Source organism: Macrotis lagotis, chromosome 8, assembly GCF_037893015.1.
Source record: "Macrotis lagotis isolate mMagLag1 chromosome 8, bilby.v1.9.chrom.fasta, whole genome shotgun sequence".
In the NCBI taxonomy this organism is placed as follows: domain Eukaryota; kingdom Metazoa; phylum Chordata; class Mammalia; order Peramelemorphia; family Peramelidae; genus Macrotis; species Macrotis lagotis.
This window is the reverse complement of record NC_133665.1, coordinates 105194015-105211575: the sequence shown is the minus strand read 5'-3', so window position 1 is coordinate 105211575 and position 17561 is coordinate 105194015. Positions and strand designations below refer to the sequence as shown.

The following is a 17561-nucleotide window of genomic DNA, read 5'->3' as shown; positions in this document are numbered from 1 at the left end:
ATTTTAGGAAGGTAGTCATATGTAGCAAAATGAGCAATGGATTTGGACTCAGCAACAGAGTTCAAATCCCTAATTAACTATTTATTACCCAGGTCATGTTGGGTATTTAACTTCTCTGTCGGTAAAAATGGGGGGGTCAGACTAGATGACATAAGATCCCTTCCAACTTTAAAATCCTGTGAAAATAAGGTGAAAAAAAGTTTAAAATCAAAATTATGCATGAAAGATCTAAGAAAATGAAGTTGTGTACAAAAAAGCTAATTGTGGGATAAAAATAGTAATACTATACAATATTTATGTGGAATGTGTTTGTTTTTCTATTTTTGTCAAAGGTTTTTTTTTAATTCCATGCTTTATTTACAATTAGTTTTACCTTGGTTCACAGTAGTATACAGTACATGTTTAGATGCTTAACAATATCTCTACTGACAAAGACTATTACAGCAATGTTAACTACTAATAGAGAAAATTAATGAAAAACTAGAATTGCAAGTTAAACCTCAGAAATTCTATTCGCATTTAAGCAAAACATTGGGAATATATGTAAGTCCACAGAACAAGTTATTTTAATTAAACCTTCAATAACAAAATTGACATTCCTCCTGAAAACAATGAGGTGTAAATCAAATCATCATTATAATGAGAACAAAGGATACATTAGTCAAGTCATTCCAAGGTTTTGGTTAATATTTTGTTTCTAAGGAAGCCTTAATCACATAAAAGGCAAAGTTCTTGCCAAACTTTCTGGGTACCTAGCAATCTGAGTGAGAATAATGAGGTTGAGTTCTTTAGATATGGCTCTAAAGGGCATTTCATTTGAGTATGTGTGTTCCAGTTTTCTTCTGGACCATAAGACAAGGCTCAGAATGATGTATATCACCTTGCTCTCTCACCTCAGAAAAAAAAAAGAAAGTGATTGCTTAGAACCACCTCTGCAGAAATGGTTGGTGGGTAGGAGTGATGGTCAGGAGTCCCAAAGAAGAGTTATTCTCCATCCTCATCACTGCTGTCAAAAGCAATAGTATAAAATGTATTTTCCTTGACTTCCATGGCTTTAGGCCTGTCCAAGGTGTTAGACCTGAGATCACTGAACCACTTCATCTGCTTATCACCCTCACTACTCTTTGGAAAGGAAGAAAAGGAATCATAGAAGAAGTTGTTTGCTGCTTTGGGGGTGCTATCTACCCTTGCTTTCTTTTCTGCCCTGCCTTGTCCTTTCACTATAAGCTGTTGAGTTTTATAGGGAGGCAACAGGGACAAGGGTTGCCTGGGATTCTTCACTTGATCCAGAAACACATTTTGTTGCTCAGAGGCTACAGACTGGGAACCCTCTACTCTCAAACTGAAAGTAGAGGTATTTCCTGAAAGGTCCAAACTCTTTCTTATAAATGTGCCTCTTAGAATTTTCCTGGGATTTTTCCTCTTTGCTCTTTTTCTTATGTCCAGACTCTTGCCTTTTTGTTCATAAATTTTATTTTGATCCTGTATATTACTACAAAATTGAGCTGCTTGCTGATACTCTTGCAGAATACATGTGGACCTGGTCTTAGTGACCAAGTCATTCATAACTTTGGATGAAAATTGTGATGTTTCTTGAACCATCAAGTCTCTTTTGCAGTGATCCCCATAAATCTTGCTATTGGAGTCATGGTTTTCAGACAGCCTCTTAGCAAGAACCCGAGGTTCTGCATCAGTTTGCACAGATTTATCCTTTACACTCTGATTTTCCCTATCAAACCAAAAAGGGGCAGGGTTTCTAATGTGTCCATTAGTTTCATTGGCTTCATCTTGCTTCTTGGCACTATATTTTTCACATGGGTGTGATGAGAAGGGATTCAGATGAGGGAGGTGCATGATGGCTTCACCTGCATCTGGTGATTCTGAGATTGATTTCCCTTTCCTGATGAGATTGGAAGCCTGGAGTAGAGCTGGAAAGGTCTGGGAACCTCCATCATTCACAAGCAAGGGTAACTGAGCTTCTGAACTAACTGAATGCACTTCAGATAAGACTTTGGGGAAGTTGAGTTGATCTAATTGGTCACATAGCCTCTGGTGTTGTCTGCTCTGTTCAGCTGCTAGGACTTCAAGATGCTTCAGACTGGATTTCACATCTAAAAATTCTGCCTCTCTCTGGAGAAAGGCAGTCAGAGGAAAATCATTAGACAATGAGCATCAAAAATATGTGATAGACATGTAGACAAATAGGCAATGATAAAAACAAGAGCATTCAACAGAAAGAAAGCTTCTAATTTAATTTAGTTGAATTCCCATGATCTGGTATAAATAATTGCCTCACTCTAAAGGGATTTAGAGGGAAACAGCCAACATTTCTCCTGGAAAGCTGTGTCCTGATGATGTCTTTTCTAATCTCTCATTAAAGGGCTAGAGCTCCTTCTGAGACAAGGGTCTAGGGAAGAGCCAGGGCCCAGAGAGAGGGTCCCCCACCCACATTACACTTCTGGACATTTCCAGCAACCATTAGATTTGAACAAAAGAGAAGGAAACCCTTGGGCTACATCAGTACAAAGAAATGTGTTAGTTCTTGAGCTCCTTGAGGGCAGGGCCTATGTCACTCTTCACCTCGGACTGTGAATCTAGTAGTGTTGTACTTATGCTAGGTTCATGGTCCTGAATGTGCCTTTTCTGGTAGTGATAGTGAGGAACTCAGAAGATTTGTGAAAAAACCCAGAACAATTCAGGGAGAAAGGGATGGAGATCCCTGCTTACAGCTTCCAGTCGCTTCTCCATCTCCAGCGCTCTCTGCTCCGTTTGATTTCTGTCTCGAAGAGCCTCTAACAACAAGTCACAGTGGGCTTGGGCACTCTCTTGAACTAAAAAAGGAATTTAAGAAACATTACCCTTATCTTCTCTGGGGATACTGAAGACATTTTGTTTCACAGTTCAATGTGACTTTCTACTTAAAACTTCCTCATAGGGTTGCCAACTTTGACACAGCAACTAAATCATAGGATTGAGAATTAGAGAAATCTAAAAAAAAAAAAAAATCCAGTTCAAGACCCTTGGTTTGTGAAGAAGGAAAAAGTCTTCGGGGAGAAAGGTTATTTGGATGGCAGCATCAAGATTTGAACCCAGAACTTCCTACACATTGAATTCCCACACTTCTGTCCCTTGGTTCACACTGTTCCCTTCCCCTCCTCATGTCTGTCAACTGAATTTCTATCTGCCCTTTACAGACTATTTTCTCCAGGAAGCCCCTTCTGATTTCCTGTTACTAGTAACTTTCCACATCAGACTTCTCTTATTATGCTGTAAGATTGTGTAGTGTAGCTATCAAGGCTGGTGTCTCACTTCCTAACTAGACTATCAACTCTATGAAGGCAAGGGCCTTGTTTCCTATTTTCCCAATGTCTGAGCACAGTATTCTGAACATGGTAGGCATTTAATAAATATTTGTTATCATTCTGATTTCAGAGTTTTTTATGAGCTCCAGAAATAGGGCTTCTTCTCATTTCTGTGTGATCAAGTGCAAGCCACTTAACCTGAACCTCAATTCTCTTAGCTATGTAATGAGGAAGATCAAATGAAATAATGCATGTAAAAAAGCATTTTGGAAAGCTTCAAGTACTCTCCCAAGTAGCAGTCATCAGATACACCAGGCTGCCTTCCAGGGAGGAGGCTTTTAGAACAAAGGAAGGGTCAGTGCTTATCTCCTGAGAGAGTCTCAGATTGCTGAAGTATGACTTCTTCCTCCTCAGAGAGTCCATGTTCTTGAACACAACAGAGAGAAGATCCCCTTGGGTAAAATCACGGGCAAGAGTAAGAAACACCAGCTATGTCCGAGCACCCACCCTCCTAGCAAAGTGATGGGACTCTTCCACCAAGCTTCTCTATTCTTTGTGCTGGTGGATGCTTGGAGAGAAACCAAGAACATGCATCCTCAAACACAGGGCCAACTGACTCCTGGCCATTTCCCCTTGGTCAGACACAAGCTATGACATATTTATTGATCTGCTTCTGAGGCATGGAAGGGATAAGAATCAATGCTCCTTCACTAAATAGATCTGAGATCTCCACAGTAGGGGTTTTGCCATTTGTTTTAAGACTCATGATCTGACATAGGCTGTATCTTTACATTATCATCTATCCAGGGAAGGAATATGGCTCAGCTGCCAGCTCCCACCTTACTCTTCCAGGAAGGTTTCTAGAGCTACTGAATACATCTCTAAGAGTCACAGAAGCAAAGTCCTATCCCCTTATTATGCATGTGGAGAATGGAAAGGAGGGCGGTAAAGTCCTTTGTCATCCAGTTAAGTCATGACAAAACCAAGTTTAAATATGAAACCCAAACATAAAGATGACAACCTGGAACAAATGAAAAATTTCACTAGATTTAAAGTCAGAGAACCTAAGTGAGAATTGGAGCTCTACTCTTGACTCCCTGGGTGACTTCGAAGAAGCCACATCCTTCTCTTCCAAACTTTGGCTCCTCTTCTGTAAAATAAGGGGGTTGGATGAGATGACTGCTAATATTTCTACGAGGCTCAGTCCTCATCCAATTCTTCTTTCTCTCATTCAATTTAAGGCTTTCTTTCAGAGTAGAGAAAAACAGTGAGCATTGTGTGAGACTGCTTTAATTGTCCTTTCCCTTCCTCCCAGGGGAGAACTAGAACTGCTTGCTTGAGGCTCAGGGACTAACTGTGCAGGCTGCTATGGGGCTAGGTCACTGCTTTTAAAATGAGTTGCACAGCTGCCTTAGTCAGATTAGCTTCAGAATTGGGTTAAATGTGAGACCAACGGCGCACCTGAACAGAGCGGATGATCATCAGCTGAGTATCATTAAAGCCACTCAAGGTGAGTGGCAGCCAAACATTCCAGCTGAGGACTGTCATCCAACCACTCCCCCCCACCACATCGTCTCCTCTCCTCTTTGCTCCAGGGATGCTGGAAGCAGCCGAACCTACAATTTACAATAAACGCAGGCTCTCCCACTATTCAGGAGCTGCTGCCAGGCAACCTCACTGCCTCCCTTCTCTGCCCCTCCCGGCTAGGAATCACAGCGTTTGAGAGCTGGAGGAGCTATCGGCCAGCATTTCATTTAGCATAACCCTCTCATTTTTACAGAGAGCTACAAACTGAAGCCCAGAGGAGTCACTTCTCCAGGCCGTACAAGTGGAAGAAGGTAGCAAAAGAACTAAGAGGCCTACAACAGTTACTCTCCTTCAGACTTTATTTTCATTGATCCATAGACTCAGTGACAGAGCCCAGGGAGATCTTAGGGTTTGTAAAGGCTCAAGCAAAGCGCCCCGCCCCCCGCCTGGGGCCTCCATTTCCAAAGCACCAGCACCTTGGACACCAGCCACGGAGGGAGAGTGTGCCCCATTTTTCAGTATTGTAGGTGGAAAGTATTAAGCTGGTTCCACATATAAATTTAGTGGCATCTTATTGAAAGTCATCAACTAGATCCAATGGCGAGCAGATCCAGACTGCTAGGTGCAGGACAGAAAGAATTCTATATGATCCTAGACTGAGAACTGGAAGGGGATCTCCAAACACATCTAGTACTTCATTTCACAATTTAGAAAGGAAAGACCAGAGAGATTAAGGCATTTTTTGTTGTTGTTGTCGTTTAGTCATGTTGGTCTGTTTGTAATCCCATTTAGAGTTTTCTTGGCAGAGATATTGGAGTGGTTTGCTATATACTTCTCTAGCTCATTTACAGAGGAGGAAACCAAGGCAAACAGGGTTTAAGTGACTTGTCTGGGGTCACACAGCTAGTAATTGTCTGAGACCAGATTTGAATTCAGATATTCTGACTCCAGGCCTAGTGTTCTATCCGTGTCTAGAGGTAGGATTTGGGCTTCCATCCTCTTGAGCCACTCCATGGTTTGAAGTTGCCTTCCGATGGAAGGAACAAATGAGATAATATATGCAGTGCACTTTGCAAACCTTCAGGCATTAGCCTTCAATATTATCTCTGCCTAATCTCTTGCCCCAATTCAACTTAATTTCCCCACTTCCCAGGTCCTGTCCCTACTGACTGCTTCATCTTCTGTTGTAATACAGTGATAAGACAGAGGAAATTGGAGCTGAAGGGGGTCTAATCAGGCCCCTGGGGAGCTCCAACTCAGCCATTTGCTAACTCCCAACCTGATGTTCCGCCTCCCTGAAATCTGAGAGAGCATACAGGTGCCTCTGGCTGTCAATCACAGTTCCCTTGAGCATCAGAGATTCAACCAAAAGGATCATTCTTCTCATGATGTGATAAGCGAACATTCATCTCCTCCTCTCCCAATTCCTGTTTCATGATACCCAACTAACTCAATGAAGATCTGGTGCCCCTTGCTGAAACTTCCTCATTTCAATCTATTTCAACCCTAGGATTCCCAAGTACCTCCCTCACCTGCTCTATCTACTTCTTTTCTGTTTGGCCTTTGGAATCCCCATTTTATTAACAAAAGCCCTGCCCAGAAGAACCCAACTTTAACTTTTACTTCCACAATGCAGAACTCTGAAATTCCTCTCTCCAATCACAACCTCCTTTGGACTTTTCCTCTTACCTCAATCTACCTGCATCTTTTCTGCATCCTCCCTGGGGCTTCCAGACGTTAACTTCTTCCAGCTCTGGCCTTGCCTTCCTTGCTTTTAAATTCAGACCCAATAAGTAAACAATTGAATAATAAGACCAGTCTTGTCCTTGCCTTGCTTTTCTTTTCAAACTAAGTTATCCCTATCATCTGCACTGTCCATGTCAAGTTGGGTGTGGCTAAAACCAGTTGGAGGAAGTTATACACTGGTACTTCACGAAAACTTGTGTATTGACTGAAGCTTATTGGCTCCAGTGTGTTTACCAGTCTTAGCTGGATCCTCACAGTTTGCACAGTGGTCCCTTTAGTCTTCTGATTGTTGCACTGCCCCCAATGGTTCTTAGCCTTCATTACTGAAGATCAAAATGACATCACTATGTTAGAGGTATGGTCAACTGTGGCTGATCAGACCAATATAAACTTGGAATGCTCTACTACAGGTTGGGCACAAATAGTCCAGGTGAACACCTTATTACTCTAAACTTCTGCATCTCACATTTCTTTTGATTTGCTTCCATTTAGTCCTGTTCATAGAGCACAGCACCTCTCTGATGAGGATACCCTATGGTGGGCAGCAATCAATTCCAAAGTTCCTTTTTTTTTTAAGGTTTTTGCAAGGTAATGGGGTTAAGTGGCTTGCCAGGCCACATAGCTAGGTAATTATTAAGGGTCTGAGGCTAGATTTGAACTCAAGTACTCCTGACTCCAGGGCTGGTGCCACCTAGCCGCCCCAATTTCAAAGTTCTTGAGAGATCTTCAAATATTATACTCACTAACAGCAACAATGTGTCATGATCAACTATAGTGGACTTATTGATCTCAGCAGTACAATAATTAAAGACAACTCTAAAGAATTGGTAATGGGAAATACCATCCACATCTAGAGAAGGAACTATAGAGTCTGAATGCAAACTAAAGCTTACTATTTTCAATTTTTGTATTCAATTATGTATTATGGTTTTTCCCCTCTCATTTTTTTTTCTTTTTGATTTGATTCTTCTTTCACAATATGATTAATATTGATATATGTTTAACATAGTTATACATGTATAACCTATATTAGATTGATTTCTGCCAGGGGAGGAAGGGAAAGAGAGGAAGAGAGAAAAATGTGAAACTCAAAGCCTTACAAAAATGATTGTTGAAAACTATCCTTGCTTGTAGTTGGAAAAATAAATAATTTTTTTAAAAAAAGAGAGATCTTCAGAGTGTCCCAATATCTTATTCTGCCAACTGATTGTCAAAATCTTCCTAATACAATTTAAATGGAAGTGATTCAGTTTCTTGGCATGGTGCTGGCAGACTGTCTAGGTTTCATTGGCAAACAACAATAAGATCAGCTCAACCACTCTATAGACTTCCAGTTTGGTAGTTAGTCTCTTTTCTCTCACACTTTCTTTCTGAGCCTCCCAGATACTGAGCCAGCTCTGATAATGTGTGTATCAACTTCATTGTCAATGTGTACCTTCCAGGAAAGCACACTGCCAAGGTAGGTGAACATATCCACAGTATTCAAAACTTCTCCATTTGCTGTTACTGATGGTTCCACATATGGACGGTGTGGTGCTGGACCACCTGTGTTTTCTTGGTGTTAACTATTAGACCAAAATCAGCAAAAGCAACAGAAAATCGATCCATACTTTGTTGCATCTCAGCTTCAGAGGCTGCACTGAGGCACAATCATCTGCAAACAGATCATGCACCAACCCTCCCTCCACTTTGGTCTTGGCTTGTAGACTTTTCAAGTTGAAGAATTTGCTGGCGGTGAGACTGCTGACTTTGATGTGTTCATCCTAAGAGAAGGCCTTTGATAACATGCCTGAAAACAGCATGTTAAAAGGGCTAGGAACAAGGATACATCCTTCTTTTACTTCATTGTGACTGGGAAATAGTGCCCACTATGCACTCCTGCATTTCTGCCCACCAGTCTTTTTCTTCTTCCAAGGCTCAGCTAAGGTGCCACCTCCTCCATGAAGCAAATATGGATACCCTCCCCCAATTGCTACTGCTCTCTTCCAGCTTCCCATTTTCCTAAAATATTCTGCATGTTCTTTACTTTGCCCATTCCCTTTCTTGAGCCATATTCTAACAGAGTTCTCTAATATACTCTACATACTATTTCTACCTACTGGATAAATCTTATTTTTTTGTCATTTTTTTTCCAGTGTCTAATGCAGATACCTAGCAGATGTTTGTGAATTAAGTGAGAAGTTTAAGTTAATTTACAGTATTGGAATTGAAGTGAATCTTTCCTTCTTATTTTATAGATGAAAAAAGATAGAGGCAGGGAACCTCCAGCCCTGTGTAAGACCAGTGGTCTGGCCCTACCACAGCAATTGCAGGCCATTATTGAATGGAAATTCAATAAATTTAGGAGTTTTTAAAGGAATGAATTGTTTGACCAAATAAGGCAGGTGAATGATGTTAAAAATATCTAAATGGCCCTTGGAAGAAAAAAGGCTCCCCACCCCTGCTCTAAGAGGTCAAGTGATTTGATCAAGGTCCCCAGGAGCCAGGACAAGAAATGAAGTTCTGATTTCCAGGCCGGTGATTTCTAGAGCACCATAATGACTCTGCATATTATGAAGCACTGCCTCCATCATCTATGAGATGGGTTCCTCCTATGCCTCCTGCTAACTCTCTGTATGGTAGCAGCACTTACAGTGCCTCACCCTTCTGATGAAGTAGATGCTGAATGAACAAAAGGTACCCTAGCCCAAGATGGAGGCTAAGCATATGCAGAGTCACTGAACAGAGGCCAGAAGCAGATGTACTTCCCTCTGGCCTAGCAAACAGCCTTGGCTATGTTAGGCCTTCAATAGCTATTAAATGAATCAATTAAGGAATGATAAATCAATCTGGAATTGTGAGTCACTAGTACAGAAATTACTTTAAAAAATGAAATTCTTATTTTTTGTCTTGTCTTCCTTCTTTTGAAAATATGCCAAAGACCCTGCTGGGTTGATTAACTGCACCATTTTAATAATTTAGTTCACTTTATTTCTTGCAGTCTCAGCCAGGAAAGACATTTAATGGTGAAATAATTCTCTCTCCTCACAAAAAATTCTCCTTATTTTGAAATGCAGTTTACCTAGAGTTCTTAAGGGCTATGCTAATGCAATCTAAGTTCTGAAAGACCCTAAGAAGATAGAAAGGCTGAAAGAGCCTCTACTAACTATCCATCTGTTTTGAGAGGATTAGCTTAGCAGTGGAGAAACTCAGTGCCAAAATGTAGTGTCACCAGGAGATGACTATCCTTAAGATCTTCTAGCACAGGGGGAATCCGTCACCTTTTTGTGTGTAACCCTTTGTCTGATGAAGCCAGTGGGTCCCTTCTCAGAACCGATTTTTAAATGCCTAAATAAAATGCTTAGAATTTAAAAGTAAAAGGATTACATTGAAATACAGTTATTAATTTTGTTTAATTCACAGACTCTAGGTTGAGAACCCCTGCTCTAATTCATTTAGTGATTGTAATGTGCATTCTCTGGATCACATGGCCTAATACCTTCACCTTAAAGTTAATTGACTTTTCCTAGGTCCCATAGACTTAAATCTAAATTCCCTGATGTCAAGTCCAATATTCCAGTATCCAACTAATAAAATCATGAGTTCTGAATATTTTTCTGAGCTTTAGTTTCTTCCTTCTTCATAATATTTTTGTTAGCACAGTACCTTTGAAAATGGTAAAGTGCTACAGAAACAGGAGTTACTACAAGCCTGATCATTTGCCTGAATGGAAAAAGGACACAGCAGGAACTTTTCAAGAAGGAAGGATTAGCAAAAAAGATTGTGGGGAGTGAAAACACTCCCTGCACCAGGTGGTGATATAGGGAATTTATGATGGATATTCTCAAGATGAAATACCATAAACTGCTTGACCTGGTAGAGAAGGTCCTCTAAAATTTGACTCTTAACTTACCTTTCCAACCTTATTTCACACTATTTCCCTTCATACATGCCATCTTCTAGAAAAACAGGATAGTACAATGGCCCCCAATTTCCTCCTGTCCCTCATCTCCTTCCATGTTTCACATGGATTGTCCCCTTACATTTAGAAGGCTCTACTGCTCATCTTCATCTATTGAAATTCCACAGTTCCTTCAAGGCCCAGCTCAGCCTCTATTTAAATTTATCTTAAAGCATTTTATCTGGATCTTGTCCTAGCTCCATCACTTTGTAATATATTTGTCTGTATATTGTGTATCTCTACCTCTCCCATAGCAGATTATAAACTCCCATCTCTGTAACCTCAGTGCCAAACACAGAGCCCTTTTGTTGAGGCAGTTTTCCTTTCTCTCTTTTGACTATGAGGCTGAGAATGCTTAATAGACTTTGCTTGACTCTGTCTCCTACGAGAACAATGGATTAGAAAACAGAAGGAATTAAGGGAATGAAAACTTTGGATGTTACTATCCAGAGCAGAAGGAGCCTGGTTCAAGAGACACAGATGATAAAACATATACAAATTACTCTTCAGTTTTACTAGTGTTTGAGTGATATGCTGAATAAGAGAATCCTTTGGGGCTACAATAATAATAACTGTCATTGATAGAGCACTTAAAGGTTTGCAATTTGCTGTTTATAAACTAGCTCATTTGATATTCTCTTTTTCCATTTGGCCAATTGTGGGTTTTTTATTTGTTGTTTTTTTTTTTGTAAATAACTTAATATAATATCTAGTACATATCAATTGTTTTTTAAGGTGTTAATCAGCACTTTTGTGCTCAGTAAAAGAAGCATAATTTTCTTGTATCATTCTCATTTCTCTTCCCAATTTTTCCTCTACCTCTCTTATTTGATTTTTTCTCTTTTTATTTTTCTTTCTTTCTTTTTCTTTTTGATTTTTGTAAGGCAATGGGGTTAAGTGGCTTGCCCAAGGCCACACAGCTAAGTAATTATTAAATGTCTGAGGCTGGATTTGAACTCAGGTACTCCTGACTCCAGGGCCAGTGCTCTATCCACTGTACCACCTAGCTGTCCTTTATTTGATTTTTAAAATCATTTTCAATCTCTTCTAGGAATTCTTCTTAGGTTATATCCAATTCATATTTTTCTTTGAGGCTTTGCTTGTAGCTGCTTTGACAGAGTTTTCTTCTGGATTTGTCTTGATTTTCCCTGTCACCATTGTAACTTGTTATGGTCAATTCTTTTTTTTTTTTTTTTTGTTGCTTGCTCATTTTTTCCAGCCAATTTTTTGTCTTTTAACTCTAAGTTAGCCTTTGCTCCTAGGATGTGTGTGTGGGGGGTATTGTCCTAAGCTTCAGGTATTTCTTGCTCCTATTTTCAGAGCTAGCTAGTTTTGGGGGCTTCCGAGATGATATGATTTAAGGAGAGATGTGGTCACTATTTTCCTGTCTGTGCTCTGGCCTTTATTCAGGAAGGGACCAATGCTAGCATTCTTCCTCAATCTGGGACTGTGACCAGGTTCCCTCATCTCCTGCAATTTTAATTGCTACTGCTTCTCTCTTCTACAATCTCTCCTGTCTTCCCTGGAACCATAACCTGGACTCTTTTTGCCCCTGGGACTGTGTATGGGCGATGCAACAAGGTCCAGCACAGAGTTCCGTTCAATCCCTTTCCAACTACTCTAATCCCCTTCTTACCACCATCCTGGCCTAAGATCTTTTGAAGTTGCTGCTGATACTGATGCCAATGCAATCACCCCCAAGGCATAGCTTGTTCTGTGTTTTGGGGGCCCACCACCACTTTGGTGAGATAGACTTTCTTTTTTTAAAATTTTATTTATTAAAGCAATGGGGCAAAGTGACTTGCCCAAGGTCACACAACTAGTCATTTATTAAGTATCTGAGACCAGATTTGAACTCAGGTCCTTTGGACTCCAGGGCTGGTGGTCTATTGGGATAGACTTTCCTACCAACCTTCTAAATTGTTGTCTTGTGCTGAAAAATTGTCTCACTAGAACTTCTGATTGGTTTGGCCACTCTAGAATTCAATCTGAGATATTATTAGGTAGGGAATTTGGGAGAACTTGGCTGAATGCTTCTCTACTCCACTATTTTGACTCTATCTTTCTCATTTGATATTCTCAAAATCTCTGTGAGGTAAGTGTTATTATACCCCCCTCTTGCAAATTAGGAAATTAGGCTTGAGAGAAATTAAGTGACTTGCCCAGGGTCACAAAGCTAAGTAAATATCTAGCAGAATTTAAATTTGGGTCATCTTAACTCTAAGTACAGCCTTCTTATCCCTTATATCACCTAAATGAGGGAAGATCACAGGTTTAAGTGGGGAAGGTAAAAATGAAGAGAATTCCAAGTTACTAGACAAAATTGTCCCATACCCCTAGATAAGAATACAGGAAAAAAAAGTAATATAAGGGATAAAACTGGAAAGATGTTGGGAGCGTAACTTCACATTCACAGTTTGGAGTGAGATAATAGATCAAAGTTGGGATGCCAGATACATTTATGCATGCTTGATGACTGGACTGGAATAACTCCCACTTCAGGCACCATCTGGTGGTTAAATAGCACCTCTAGCAGGTGCTCCATGTAGCACCCTTCCTTGTATAGAAACGCTTTTCACTGGAGATCCAAAATATCCCTGAGTGGTAGGGGGAAAGTATTTCATTAAGATGTCTCTTGGGCCTATGGGACAAATGAATAATTTTCAAGAATTTTTTATCAACAGTTGACTGAATCTAGAACTACTGAGGGTCTCTAAATGAACAGAATCAATGTAAAAAGGTCTGGGGGTTTAAGAGAGAAAACCTGATAAACTGAGGGAATGAAATAGGTCAAAGGGAAAACTAGACTGTATAAGCAAGTTGTACTCCTATAAACAGTGTGTACAGTAGGATTTTCCATCTTTCATAGTTGGATCATACCCTAAAACTTACCTCCCTTTTAAAACATGTTTAATTTTTTCTTTTACTTTTATGTCAGCTTCATTTCTGAATTTATCCTTCGATACTCAGTGAGCCAACTCATCAACTGTGTGTGACAATAGATGTAATATCACACACTCATAATCAATCACTTCTTCAGAGGAAGGAGGAGGTATATTTTCTCAACTTTTCTCTGGGGAGAAATTTAGATTCTCCTCACCATACCAGAAGCAAAGCAGCTAACAATTTCTTGATTTGTCTTTATAACTTTATCCTTCAAGAAGGCAGGGGAAGTAATAAAGGAAAATTCTAATCTGGATCTAATTTCCAACAAAAGGTTGAACTGATTTCATGGGTAGAAATGATGGAAACACTAACCTAATTGATGATCTCTCAGTCTCAAATCTCTCCCTCTCTAATCTATACTCTATTTGCCTACTACGGTGAATCTTCTTAAGTAATGGGAAGACCCTATCACCCAGCTCAAAGAGCTCCAATGGGCCCCTAGTACCTCCAGGATCAAATATAAATGTCTGTTTGACATTTAAAGCTCTTTGTAACTTGGCTCCTTCCTACCTTTCCAAATTCACACTCTCTACTCTGCTATGCACTCTATGATCCATCAGTGCCAGACTGTTCCTCAAACCCAACATGTTCTCCTGCCTTTGCATTCATGGTTCCTCATTCATAGAAGGCTCTGTCCATTAGTCTTGGTCTGATTGTTTCTTTGATATCCTCAAAACACCTTTGGCACCCCACCTTTCTTGGACCTTCCAAATGCTAATGCCTTCCTTCCTAGGTTTGCTTTCCACTTACTCTGTTTATATGTCTTAAATGTACTGTTACTTACATGTTGTCTTCCCCATTAGAATGTCATTTCTGTAAGAGTAGACTATTTTTGCCTTTTTTTGGTTTCCAGGGCATAGCACAGTATCTGACTAATGGCAAACATTTAATGAATGTGTGTTGACTGCCTGAGTGACCCAGGGAATTGGTGCTTGACCCATGATATTTAGAATTTTTATCAACAACTTAAATAAGGACATATGGACAGCATGCTTACCCAATTTGCAACTATCATAAAGTTGGAAGAGAAAGCTAATATATTGGGGTGGTAGAGTCAGGATGTTTAAAGATTTTGACAGATTTGGACGTTGGACCAAATCAAATAAGATTAAATTTAATAAAGTCTTAGCTTGGGTTTAAAAAATCAATTTTGCAAATACAAGATGGGAAAGGCATAGCTAGACAGTAGTTCATATTTAAAAAAAAGAGCAGGGGTTTTAAGTGGACTGAAAGCTAAATATAAGTCAACAGTGTCATATGGCTGCCAAAATAGCTCAGGCTGCATACACTAAGAAAGATACCATGCCATATAATGATTGCATAAAGGAACTAGAGATGATAGGCCAGGAGGATTAAAGACCTTTGGAATCATATAATTATCTTCTAGTATATCTCAAAGACTGTCTCATAAAAGAGGAATATGATCCTTCTTAGTCTCAGAGGGTAGGCTTAGTAAAAATGGGTAGAAAATGCAAGGAAGTCAAATAAGGATTAATGTAAGGAAAAAATAGGGTTGGAATAGGATTCACAGAATTATGACCCAATACTCTGCTTTTGAAAAATATTCTGAATTCAAAAGTATTCAGAAAAAAATCCATTTCTTCTCTTTTAAGAACTAACCCTTAAACTCAAAAGGGATGCTCATTATTCATATAGTTTCCAAGACATCCATGGAGATATTTGCAGTGTAGGATTTAATTATAAATTATATGAGAGTACCTAAATAGAAATGTTTCTTAGCAACAACGGACATACAAACTCCAATAAAATCACAACATAACAAAAAGGGGCAAAGTTTCCATTCGAGATTCAATATTCTAAACACGTCATTTTGTGGCATGATTCCATTCCATCTTTATTTCTTCAGCTGATTTATGACGTTGGTAACACATCCTTTCTAGGCCCTTTTACTTGGAAGATATTTATTAAAAATCATCAATTCCCAAATGTGTATATATATATATATATTTGGATATGTTGAAATTCATTATTAGTGTCTTAAGATTCCAGCACAAGTGAACTACATGACCTACTCTCCTTGTGGATCAAAGGTAAAGTTAGTTGGAGAAATAGAAATTATAGGTAATTTAGACAAAGCCAAATGCTTTACTAGATCCAAGTATAGCAATCAATGGACCTGAGAATATTTTTTTCTTTTTAATATCCTTAGTAGGAAAGAAGAAAGTGGGGGTAAGAGGACAACAGAGGATAAGGGGACACTAATAATATTAAGAGAAAAGGAATTCTATACTTCTTTCCTAATTTGTCAACCCCATCTGCAGAAAACTGAGCAACTCAAAGCTACTAAAAGTGAGACTCCGTCCTTTCCCTCTCCTGCCTAGCTCCTGTTAAAATCTCTTATTTTTCCAGATCTAATATGGGTCCTTCCTTATGTATGAGGCCTCTTTCTGACTCAGACTTACCCTCAAAGTAAAAGGGGCATCTTGCTTCTCAGATTTCACTTTAACTAGACTTCTTTTAGATTCATATTTTCTCCTCCTTTAGAATACAAATTCCTTGAAGGGGTTTTTTCCTTTGTGTGTCTTCCTAGACTTAGTACAGTGATTGGCACACTTAATAATTGCTTATTCATAGACTCTCTCTTTGCTCTATCTCACTCTTCTCCAATTTTGAGTAACCTATTCCTTTGCTTTCTTATCTATTTTCATTTATAATTACTTAATATATACATATGTTTATAGATACAGATATACTAATATGTAATATAAATATTTAATTATAATTACTTAAATGTGAGTCCATGATGATAACTATGATTTCAAAACTGAGACTAGTAGAACAATTTCTGATACTCCCCAAAAGACAGGCAGTTGCATACCAGAATAGAAGGAATGAGATCTAGATGCTGGTATCTAGGACTGGCTGCCTTTCTTTCTCAAATGACTATAAAAAATGTTAAATACAACTCAGGTGATGCCATTCTCATGGAAGAAGTGGGAGAAAACTTCCTTCCAGAAAGGCATGATGATCTGTAATTTAAGTTCCCTACTTTCTTAATTATTCTTGTCTGCCAACCTCATGATGAAGAAATGGATTGTTGAAGGGTCACAGAGTTGCTTTGATTAGTTTGAGTGAAAAAGCAAATACCAAAGCTGACGGTGGGGAAAAGAGACCTGCAGACTAAGGGAAAGAAGTGAAAGCACTGAGTCCCCAAACTGGCAGTTCTTGAGAATCTTCACAATTTATGAATAGTGTAGCAAGGAAGGTTGTCCTTTAATGATTCTTTCTCTGCTTTTCTCTGTTATTGTCTGTGAACCTGAAAATAGAGACCAGGACTCCCTCCAAGTCTCTTAATCTTTCCTAAAACTGGGTCCTTTCCTATTTTTTTATGATCTCTTCCTTTTTTGTCATTTTAGCCAATCTGATAAGTATGAAGTGGTAGTTATTATTTACATCAATAATCTTTTTAGAGGATTTTTTTCATATGACTATAAAATAACTTTAATTTCTTCATCTGAAAACTGTTTGTTCATAACTTTTGATCATTCACCAATTAGAGAATTGGTATTTTTATAAATTTGATTTAGTCCTGTATATACTTTAAAAATAAAGCCTTCATCAGAAATGCTAAGCAACATTTTAATAACAAAAACTTGGAAATAAAATACATTTCCAATATTGGAAAAAACTGGCATTAGTATAATGGAAAATTATTGTAAAATTAGAAATAATATATAACATAATATGAAGATTTTAGAGAAACATGGAAAGACATATGATGATACAGAAAAAAAAATCAGTGTCAAGAGAATCTGTAAATGAAGACAATGGTAAAAGGCAACCAAACTCAGATCAAAGACAAATGACAATTTAGTTCTAAAAGGTGAATATGAAAGCACACATTCCTCCTTTCTGTTAACAATTACTGTCAGAACAGCAGGGCATAGTGAAAAAGAGTCCTGAAATTGGGAGGCTGACAAGTTGTGTTTCCCAGTTCTGTAAGCCTGTCTCCTGTTTATTTGTTTCTCTGATTATTTTACATCTACTTATTTTAAAATATTTGATTGAAATGGAAATCTTTTGCTTTAAATTGATTCCTCTCTCATATTTAGCTCTGTATATGGCAATTTTTTTCCTTT

General features: G+C 38.8%; 1 protein-coding gene across 4 annotated transcripts in view; it reads right to left on the bottom strand.

Annotated features, from left to right (window-relative positions):
* Positions 1-241: 241 nt before the first annotated feature.
* IHO1 (interactor of HORMAD1 1) overlaps positions 242-17561 on the bottom strand; it is a 79063-nt gene continuing 61743 nt past the window's right edge. For 3 of the 4 annotated variants that reach the window (XM_074197925.1, XM_074197924.1, XM_074197926.1), the window contains exons 8-9: positions 2728-2831; positions 242-2130 (exon numbers count right to left, since the gene is read on the bottom strand). In XM_074197925.1, the coding sequence (XP_074054026.1) occupies positions 985-2130; positions 2728-2831 (1250 nt within the window). In that variant the 3' untranslated portion in view covers positions 242-984. The remainder of the gene's footprint in view (positions 2131-2727; positions 2832-17561) is intronic. The other variant, XM_074197927.1, reaches the window with a different exon arrangement.